This window comes from Zootoca vivipara, chromosome 10 (genome assembly GCF_965207765.1).
Source record: "Zootoca vivipara chromosome 10, rZooViv2.hap1.1, whole genome shotgun sequence".
Lineage (NCBI taxonomy): Eukaryota > Metazoa > Chordata > Lepidosauria > Squamata > Lacertidae > Zootoca > Zootoca vivipara.
The window spans coordinates 37,228,879-37,239,766 of NC_142593.1; the positions used below are offsets into that span (position 1 = coordinate 37,228,879).

The 10,888-nt window shown below is 40.9% G+C and overlaps 1 protein-coding gene across 1 annotated transcript; it reads right to left on the reverse strand.

Moving 5' to 3' along the window:
• Positions 1-45: 45 nt before the first annotated feature.
• PPWD1 (peptidylprolyl isomerase domain and WD repeat containing 1) lies at positions 46-10,886 on the reverse strand. The gene is made up of 11 exons (XM_035100808.3): positions 10,699-10,886; positions 8,579-8,681; positions 7,894-7,994; positions 7,281-7,401; positions 6,301-6,748; positions 5,430-5,620; positions 4,081-4,270; positions 3,295-3,476; positions 2,734-2,815; positions 2,012-2,194; positions 46-382 (listed from the first exon to the last, which is right to left on the reverse strand). The coding sequence occupies exons 1-11, from the start codon at positions 10,862-10,864 to the stop codon at positions 239-241; spliced, it is 1,911 nt and encodes a 636-aa protein (XP_034956699.1). The 5' UTR covers positions 10,865-10,886; the 3' UTR covers positions 46-238.
• Positions 10,887-10,888: the final 2 nt, after the last annotated feature.

Consider the following 10,888-nt stretch of genomic DNA (forward strand, 5'->3'; position numbering starts at 1 on the left):
TTTTCCATACTAGATACCATTGCAATATATACACAAGATACATACTTTTCTAACATGGCTGGCTTTTATTTTTTTGTATAAAAACATTTTTAAAAAAGATACAGCTGAGAGCACCTCGGACACATAATGATTAGAAAGTTTCAGATCAGGTATCAACCTTTCCACAGCGGAAAAATGGAGATATTAGGTGCATCATTTTTGAAGTCCCTTAATTGCAAGGCTTCTTTAAAACCCTATTTCATTTCACTGTGATATTAATAATGCTGACATCTTCATAGGGCTTGTCAGTTTTGGGGTTGACTTTCACATTTGAAATTCTCTGAACGACTTCCATTCCTTTAGATACTCTTCCAAACACACTGTGTTTGTTGTCCAGCCATGGCTGTGGAAGGCCATATCAAGTTGATGGAGCAAAAGAAAGAGAAAATTATAATTAAATCTCAAGTTACTATACTGAGAACTCTGTGATGTAAACTATCGCCAACGGGATCTCTATAAAAACACTATTACACTGAATGCTTGTTTGTTTGCTGACTTCTTTAACTCTCCAACCCAAAAGGCTGCATGCGCACGGAAGCAGTTTCCGCAAACATATTCCAAGCTGGATAATGAACCATGAACGCAAAACTGGTACTGTCATTATAGTTTCTGTGCACACATTAGGTTGTGGACAAGTTTTGATCATTTGGTGGGGGGTGGGGTAGGAGAACCAAATCCTGCTACGTTCTCACCAAACAGATTATTTAAGCTATTTATATTAAATATGTGTATCCCCCTTTCCAATCTAGTGGTTCACAAGGCAGCATACAGTGATACCTCTACTTACGAATTTAATGCGTTCTGAACACACATTTGTAAGTCGAAAAAAATTGTAAGTCGAATCCCATAGGAATGCATTGGGAGAAAAAAATCCTAAGTAGAAGCAACCCTATCTAAAAATTCGTAAGTAGAAAAAATCCTATCTAAACTGCATCCAAGATGGCGGACGGAGCTCCATTCGTAAGTAGAAACATTCGTAAGTAGAGTTATTCGTAAGTAGAGGTACCACTGTATAACATAACGATTATATGAAACAGATAACTCATCTCTTGTGGCAAGCAGCCAGGAGAGCAGCTGGGTAGTAGGTTTGATGTTAAAACCTCTCCCCATGTCTCTCTTATCCTGCCACAGCTGCTGTGATAAATCGGGAGAGGGGGAGAGACCCGACCTAGAAAGTTTTCTGTCCAGCCACACTGGATGCAAGTCATTCAGGGATGAGGCCTATCTAGTGGAAGAAGGACAAGTGTTGGACTTGGCCCAGGGACCCCTGTCTTCAGATGGAAACTCAGCCTTGAACTGCAGTGCACTTTGGGTCAATCACTATCTTTTAATCCTGGCTTCCAGATCTGGTAGTAGCAAGAATAAAACAGAGATAGAATGTTGCAAGCATCTCAGAAGAAAGGCAAAGTATGTTTTGAATTTTCAAAAAGTAATCAGAGATGTTATATAGCCCAATTCCACTTCAGAGAAGACTCTGCTACTCTGTTGAGTTGGGATATATGGCAGAGCATATAGTAACAAATTCTAGCTGGCTATCAAGGGCAGCAAAAGATGCTGGGTCTCTTAAGAAGCAATCATTGGTGCTCCCACCCACAAATGAAATGGTACAGGCCAGGTACAGGCTTATTACCTCATCTGTTTGGGGAAACAAAGTACAGTATAACTAATGTTTTTCTGCAGCTAATGTAATATGGTGGCTGCCTTCAGCTCTTTCCCCTATAACCACCAAGTAGACTAGGGATGGGAAACGTGGTTTTTCAGTTACAGGACTATAACTTGCAGTGCATGGCCTGCATGATCAATAGTTACGAGATGACAGGAGCTGTAGTTCAACAACATCTGGAAGTCCATAGGCTTCCTCATCCTTATAGTAGACAACAGACACAATGGAATACCCTTCCATCTACCAACAGCCTCAAAACTTTTGCTACTCACAGAGAGGCAATTCAATGACATCTGACATAGTACTTACAGTTGGTACTACTGTTACAAAAAACTGTGAGCCGTTGGTATTTGGTCCTGCATTAGCCATACTAAGTGTGTAGGGCCTGTCATGTCGCAAAGTTGAGTGAAACTCGTCCTCAAATTCTCCTCCCCAGATACTTTCACCTCCCATTCCAGTTCCAGTAGGATCTCCAGTTTGGATCATGAAGCCCTACGTTTGGAGGGGGCGAAAGAAAAATCACAATTTAGGACATTAGCAGCCCTGCTGCATTAGGCACAGTCCAACATCCTGCTTAAAATTGTGGCTAAATCAGATGCGTCCAGAAAGCCCATAAGCAGGACTTGGAAGACAACAGCCTTCTCCTGCTGCTGTTTCCAGAACTGATACTCAGAAATGTACAGCCTCCGAACCAGGAAGTAACATACTGCCATCACTATTAATCAGTATCTTTAAGTGATCCAAATTTCAGTATTACCAAGAAAGGAGAAAAAATGTTGATCCATTTTATCTACAGTGGTGACGCCACTGTATCCCATAGATTGATATGCTGTGATTACAGTTTTGGAATTCTGCACAAAATCCTTCAGAAATGCATATGCAAAATCCACAAGTAGGGTAGGACTTAATAATAAGATGTGCATAAAGCCATTATGGGACAGGAAAAATTAAAGATATTGCAGCACCTGTTTATCTAACGAGCTCAACAACATTTGAGAACAGAGAAATATTGTTACTAATACCAAAGTTACCTTGATTATGCGGTGAAAGGTGTGCCCATTGTAGTAGCCATTCCTACTATGTACACAGAAGTTTTCCACTGTTTTGGGACACCTGCAGTTAAAAGGTATTAGATGTTAGTATAGTACTTAGTGCACTGGAATAGGGTAATGTTTTGAATTGGTCCGTATCTGTATCCAGTGAAACTGAGAGCACTTGACTGCAACTATCTATATCCATAAAGAACTAGGGCCACCTGCCAGATCATTCAGTAGGAAGACAACTCTTCATTCACAATCACATTCTGTGAATCATTTTGCCTATTACAAATTAAAATTGCCTTCTTGTTATGGAAACAGGAAAGCTTACAACCTTCTTCCTCTTGTCACAATGTAGGAGAAAGCAGTAGCGGTAAAAATGCTTTACCAGAGCAAAAATGGTGGTACCATAGCTATGACAGAATGGAACAAAAGCAAACAAAGGGAAAAGGTGCAGCTCTGTCAATGATGCTGGTGAATGGTCCAACAGTAGCTCAAGATAATGAGCATCTTTATTAAAAATGGAATGAAATAGAAAAGTATTCATATACATACTCAACAGGGAAGAGCTTGACATGTATATCTCCCATGCTTGTGTGGATAATGGCACTATCAGAAACTCGCTTGGGTCCTTCAGCTTGAGTGGCTGCCATGACCTCTTCTTTAGATGGCTTCTCATTAAATACATCTCTGTCAGAATCTGCACTTTTGGTGTCTTCTGGTTCACGTTTGGTAAACTGAAGGACAAGATAGCAGCATCCTTGTTTCTCTTATTGACTAATGGAATTGGAAGGATCATACACTGTAGTTCCAAAGACATATTGTTCCTAACTAGTGATAGGCTGCCCAGGCACCATATTATGTTGCTGAACTGAAAGGCTTTCTGTCTTCCTGTGGTTTGCAAACTGTTTCTGGTCCTATGCCAAGTGAAAAGAATTGCCCTTTGGCATATCTGAAGACTGTCAACATCTCAACAAAAATCTCAACGAAAATATTAAGTTTTTATGTGAGCTAAACTTACTTTAGCTTTAAAGAAATGCTTCTTTGCAGATTTCTACTGCATTTTCACCTCAAGTGGAGTTCTCATAATGAAATAGTCACCAAGACACCCCCCAGCCTAGTTGTTTGGTATAAGGAAGTACAAAAATGTACTAAAATTAATATTAGAGTTAGAACCAAGTGGTAAGACATGTGAATAGTATTATATCAAAGGCTATCAAAAAGGGGGGGGGAATCACCTGGCAACTTCAGGTGATTGAAAGATGGGCAGCACACCCATCCGCTAAAAGTAGCCTGTAGGGGGTGGGAAACTGCCAGCTAGATCCCCTAGTATAAACTTACCATATAAAATCTGTTCTTTTTGAAGGAGGTGCAGATTATTGTTGGATCAGCTTGGATATTCTGAAGAACGGGGTTGTCGGATGCTTTCATCTCTACTGTAACAGCGGCACGGTGTTTCTTTGCGACACCTTGGAACAGAGCCAGTTGCATGACCCTGATGTTTTCCTGCTTGCCTAGGATTCTAACACATCTACACACAGGAAAGGAAAATTCGTGAACTTCAAAATCATTATGTAGCCTGCCTTTAATATGTAATATTTCAGAGCACCCTGCATCCAAACAGCATATTAATTTTTGGATTAATTTGGAAGCGAAGATCCCCAGTACATCATAGGGATATTGACTACCTTCTGGAAGGCACTGTGGGCTTAGAAACCAGGTGAACCTCTGGACCAATACAGCAGGCTTAACAAACATATTTGGAAGTAAGACTCTTAATACAAATGGATAATGAAAAAGTGTCAGTTATAACACATCAGAAACCTGATCTAAAGTATCAGTTCTCATATTATGGGTCCCAGATGGATAGCTAATGAAAATGTATGATCTGGAATCATTTAACCAATGGAAATCTGCAAATTATGTGGATAGTCCCCTTCCATCATTCACCAGGAATGTGAAACTGGGCACTGAATCTCTACATCCGGGGGTGGGGCTCCATTCTGTGGGCTAACCTTGGTCTCAATGGGGCACAATTTAACTCACAAGGCCATTTTCTTCTAAACCTGTCACAGGACTACTATATCAGGGGGTGGGTGGGATGTGGGGTTTGAACCAGAGTTTAAGCAAGTCATGGTTTATAAGCCAACAATAAACCATGGCTATTCATCTACCGTACATAGCTGAGTTGTGATTGTCAGACCAACTACCAAAAGATCAGAGCTTACTTTCTGAAAAGCAGACATTATTCCCTATAGATGATAAAAGATGGTAAGCATTTCAGTAGCATATCAGGTGACACTAATCATATAAATTAACTATCATGGATCACAGGAACAGAGAAAACTACCTAATACAAAGTGAGACCATTGGATCCAATTAGCTCAGTACAGTCAACACTGTCTGGCAATGGCTCTCCACTATTTCAGAAAGAAGTCTCTCCTAGCCCTACTTGGAGATGTCAGGGTTTGAAATTGGGACCTTCTGCATGCAAGGCAGATGTTCTACCACTGAGCTATAGCACTCCCAATGAGTAATGCCAACTCAATTCTATTTAACTGTATTATGTATTAATTTTGAGCAATTAAAGAGCCTATGAAGACTGAGCTTCTTTCTTTAAAATCTCTTGGAAATCCCTGAACAAAACAAAATAGGTACAGCTAACATGAAATAATAAGAGCAAGACTTACCGGTTTGTTTCCACATTTATGACCTTGATTCCCAACATTGTCCCATAGAGCACAAAGTGTCCAGTTTCATCAAAAATGATGTTAATTAACCTGACAGCATCCACTTTTTCCAGCTCCCGCTCCACAGCCATACGCCGACCAAATTCCATGTCAGGCAGCTGTTGTCTCATTTGTTGCAGCTCAGTAAACATCTACAGAAACAAGACACCTACCTATAATATGCGTATAACTTGACTTCGATTTATTTTTAATAAATTCTGTATAATGCATGTTATTTTTTTCTGTAAGCTGCTTTGAGACGAATAATGAAATGGTTATAAATCAATATACACAACATCTAAATTCCACACTTTGGCTAAACAAAACGCAGTTTAGTATTATGTGCTAATGAGGTCAATTTATGTAACATACAACAATGTTAGTTACATGTGTCTTTACACAATTAAAATACATACTTTAATATGTATAGCAAAAAGTTGGCAATTCATATATTGGATGTGGTATCTGACAAGGTTATAGTAACTAGACAGTTAAGTAATTTGAGTTGAAGCAAATTAAAAGTAATAAATTTTGATTAGAAAGCACAATATAAGTAATTCAGTTAACATTTGTAACAACAGTAGAGCCTTCTAAAAATACCGTTTATTTTTTCCTTGATTGTTAACTTCATGGTATATAACTAAAAGAAGAATAAATCACCAGTGTATTAATAATGCTAAACAGATACTGCAATGTAATGCTGAAAATATTACTCTTATAGAGGACAATTTGTATATATGTATGTATGGAGTACTTCTCATCTGTGAAAGAAATTTTAAAAAGATCATCTGTACTAGCAAGTAACTGAATGTTGTAATATATATATACTTACACTCAAAGATTCATCAAAGACTCTCATCAGTTTCCCTGTCAAAAATCTGAAAATTCGGACTTTTCTGTCAGAACCAATAGTAGCCATTTTTTTGCCATCAGGGGAGAAACATATACTAGTTAGGTATGCTTTACACTTAGCAAATTCATATAAATCAGTGTCTGTTTTATATTCCCAGTTCACATTTTTGGGAAATTTGTATTCATGGCGAGGCCCAGTCCAGTATTCAATCATTCCAGACTTGTCAGATGATACTATGACTTTATAGACAGAGTTCAGTCGTATCTGAGTAAGAGGCGATGTGTGAAGCTTATCAAAAATGTGAAGTGGCTGATTGTTTCCTCGACCATCATATATGAATATTTTCCCAGTACTCTTCTCAGACGCTGCAACTGAAGATATTGCATCTCCTGGGCAATACACCCATTCACACTGGCCAGGGTAGTAGCTAAAATAAAAAGAATAATTGGATTGGCATGATTTTAGGAATATAGATAGAAGAACACATAAGAAGTTCACAGATGCACTAATTTCCCCAGCTACTTTAATGGAGGTGGGCAGCTCGGCACATGCATCTCTTTTTCATGCAAAACTCCACCTGAACTGACATGCATTAAGTAGAAACTCTGGGTGTGCTTTGCAGCACTTGCAAGGCTGTAGAAGGAGAGTAATACTTATTTTTCTTCAATGTCTTATCTCAAGGAATCTGAATTCAACAAAATAACTACAACTTTAAAATAAGAAGTAGTTTGCTTTACATTTTTCCTGATAAATGCCCCCCTCACAATTCATGATTATATGCAATGTAATACAACCCTGTATTTGCTTGCTGTATTTTCCTGCTCCTTTATTAAAAGTATGCCAGCAATTAGACAGTTATTTGTGTACCACAATCAATCACAACCAATTACCTCTTAGACAGAAGTATTCTAAAGCATTAGGAAATCTACCAGGACCATAAAAAAAGAAAAGTGACTTACCCAAGTTTCAGCATGTTGATCATATCGAAGTTCACCACATCAAAAACCTTCATTGCTCTGTCATCCCCAACAGAGCAAAATAATGCACCTTCTGAACTACCAGCAATGCTCTCAATAACACCTATTGTGAGCAAAAGAAAGGAAATAGTCTGCTTCCAGAGAATAAGTTCTCTTCATTTGAGGAAAAAAAATGAACAAAATCATAATTGCTATATAAATGCTTCAGATGGAATTATGTCACAAACTAAAGCTGCACGGATAGATAAAGTACCTTTGAACTCAGTAGGATTTATTTCTGAATAGTCATGTATAAAATGGGCCTAGAAGGCTGGGATTCAAAGATCAAAATATAAACTGAGAGCTTCTGCAGCAAACAGGACTCTTTCTATGCAACTATTAAAGGTGCAAAAGCACTGTCTACCCACTGTCATCTGGCTACCCTACTGCTGCATTTCACAAAAACTAATCATTCAAGCTAAGTAACATTAGAGAACCCAATTTTTAAAATATGGTATGGATTTTTAAAGTGTGCTATGAAGCATATTTAAATGATGAAATAATAATATATTATTTGTGAAAAAAGAAAAAGAAAATACCAAACACAGTAACTTACCTAAATGGCTACGGAAATGTTTAACAAATTCAATTCCCTCTTCTACTTTCTTCCAGAATTTGACATGTCCATCATGACTGGCTGTTATTACAAAATCAGTCCTGCAGGTACAAGCATATAACCTTCATATTATAAAAGAACCGCAAACCTAGATCTCTGCTTCACTAGCAACCTTCCACAGGAGTCTGCAGCTTCTGGCTAGTTTGGGAAGCCAAATCACAGGTGCAGTCACTAGGACGCTACTTATTCCCCAAAGAGAGGGAAGAAATTTAATACAACATGCTGAACCTCAGAGAAACTATTCCATTTCACACTGGGCTTTCAAGGTCACTTGGGCGAGTCTCAAAGCATATACAACATGGACTGTCTCAAGTCCTCCTACAGAGTTTGAAACTCTAGAGATGGTTCTTACAGTTGTGCTGCACTTCAGAGATGCTCAAAACAAACTCAATGCAACAAACACATGTCACAACTTTCCCCCTTAAGCTTGGAGTTAAAAAGCAGGATGAGCTATGCTGCACTTATAGAAGCATAGAATTGTAGCATTAGAAGGGATTCCAAGGGACATCTAGCCAAACCCCTGCAATCCAGGAATGTTATGAAGCACTCTTTAGGCAAGATGCAATTCCTGAAACATACATCCGGTCCAATTCTACAATACTTAAAATAGAAAAAAAAGACTTACTTAGTACATACTACATGTGTGATGACATCTCTGTGCATATAACTGCGTTCATACATTGAAGCACTGGGGAGATTATCCAGGTAGACATGTTCAAACTCAAGAACTATAAATAAAGAAATAGTGTTTCCTAAAAATCATATTCCATTTCAAAAATGTTATTCAAATTATTTTGATTTAAAAGAGACCAAACTGAACAAACTTCTCTTTCAATACTGTGGTATGAGAACAACTGTGTAGCTGTATCATAGTGTTATATGAGGCTTGATCCCCACACAAACAAGTAAGTGTTCACATAACTGCAGCCCTAGTTGTCACACAAGCAGCAAAATTGTGCTTGGACTGCACAATTGGACTGTAGGGACCGAGCAACGGGAGCTCACCCCATCGCAGGGATTCGAACTGCCAAACTTATGATCGGCAAGCCCTAGGCTCTGTGGTTTAGACCAGTGGTCCTCAACCTTGGGCCTCCAGATGTTTTTGGCCTACAACTCCCATGATCCGTAGCTAGCAGGACCAGTGGTCAGGGATGATGGGAATTGTAGTCTCAAAACATCTGGAGGCCCAAGGTTGAGGATCACTGGTTTAGACCACAGTGCCACCTGCATCCCTTCACATGACTTAAGTATCCATAAAAATAAAGCTGAGTGAAACTGAATGAAGGGATTGTTTGCATGCATGCATGTATACACAGAGATACATTTAAACATGTGAACCCCCCACCTGTGCCACTTAAAATGAATTTTAAAAGCTCCAGAACATTCGGTGATACATAAAAATGCATGTAGCAGTATTTAAACCACTACAGTACAGGAGAAGGAAATTCCAGCCCTCTTCTTTAACTTGTAACCTAACTCAAACCACGTTTACTGAGAAGTAAGCAACAGTGCTTTCAGTGGGACTTACTGCCAGGTAAGCAAACACAGGGACAGGGACAGGGAGACGGCTGGCACTGTTATCTAAACCACTGAGCCTCTTTCGCTTGCCAATCATAAGGTTGGTGGTTCGAGTGAGCTCCCGTTGCCCGGTCCCAGCTCCTGCCAACCTACCGGTAGCAGTTTGAAAGCACGTCAAAGTGCAAGTAGATAAATAGGTACCGCTCCAGCGTGAAGGTAAACGGCATTTCCGTGCACTGCTCTGGTTCACCAGAAGCGGCTTAGTCATGCTGGCCACATGACCCGGAAGCTATACGCCAGCTCCCTCGGCCAATAAAGCGAGATGAGTGCTGCAACCCCAGAGTTGTCTGCGACTGGACTTAAAGGGGCCCTTTACCTTTACCTTTTTAAGCATGTGCAAGCATCACGTACAGTACTGCTTCACTCTTATGGGAGATGTCATGCAAGGTGGAGCATGTCAAGTCAGAAGCGTCAAGAGCGCAAAGGAGACATAACAGTTGCACCTTGCAACTCTCTGAACAGTTAGTTACGTGCAGATCACGACCACCGAGCCAGGTATCCGCAAGCCTTGGTCTGCCTGCAACTCAATTTAAACATGCCTCCAAGGAACGTGCAGCGAATCACCCGACACCAGAGGCTCGGAAGGAAACACGAGGAGGGACGAAGTGCTGAAGAAGAGTCGCCCTGTCCAGAGGGGCTGACAGTCTCTGAGGCATTTCCCCCCGCCCGCCCTTAAAGGTAAAGGTAAAGGGACCCCTGACCATTAGGTCCAGTCGTGACCGACTCTGGGGTTGCGTGCTCATCTCGCATGATTGGCCGAGGGAGCCGGCGTATAGCTTCCAGGTCATGTGGCCAGCATGACAAAGCCGCTTCTGGTAAAGCAGAGCAGCACATGGAAACGCCGTTTACCTTCCCGCTGTAGCGGTTCCTATTTATCTACTTGCATTTTGACGTGCTTTCGAACTGCTAGGTTGGCAGGAGCTGGGACCAAGCAATGGGAGCTCACCCCGTCACAGGGATTCGAACCGCCGACCTTCTGATCAGCAAGCCCTAGGCTCAGTGGTTTAACCACAGCGCCACCTGGGTCCCCAAAGGTAAAGGTAAAGGGACCCCTGACCATTAGGTCCAGTCGTGACCGACTCTGGGGTTGCGTGCTCATCTCGCATGATTGGCCGAGGGAGCCGGCGTATAGCTTCCAGGTCATGTGGCCAGCATGACAAAGCTTACCTTTCCTCTTTTTCACCTGCACGGCCTCCCCAGGTAAAGGGCCCACCCAGCGGTCTCCTTCCTCTTCTCTCCCTCCTTCCTCCTCCTCCGACCCTTCCCCTCCTTTCGCCTCGCCATCCTTTCCCTCGCTGTGCCTCCTCCTGCGCGGAGGTTCTGCGGACGCCATATTGGCTCTGCTTTTTTCCTTCGG

Excerpts from the sequence above, each read along its gene's own strand:
- PPWD1 (XM_035100808.3), bottom strand. The coding sequence starts at position 10,864 with ATGGCGTCCGCAGAACCTCCGCGCAGGAGGAGGCACAGCGAGGGAAAG. Across the intron at positions 2,195-2,733 it reads CCTTTCACCGCATAATCAAG|GGCTTCATGATCCAAACTGG; the intron begins GTAACTTTGGTA and ends CTCCAAACGTAG. Across the intron at positions 383-2,011 it reads TTGTAACAGTAGTACCAACT|CCATGGCTGGACAACAAACA; the intron begins GTAAGTACTATG and ends GGCCTTCCACAG.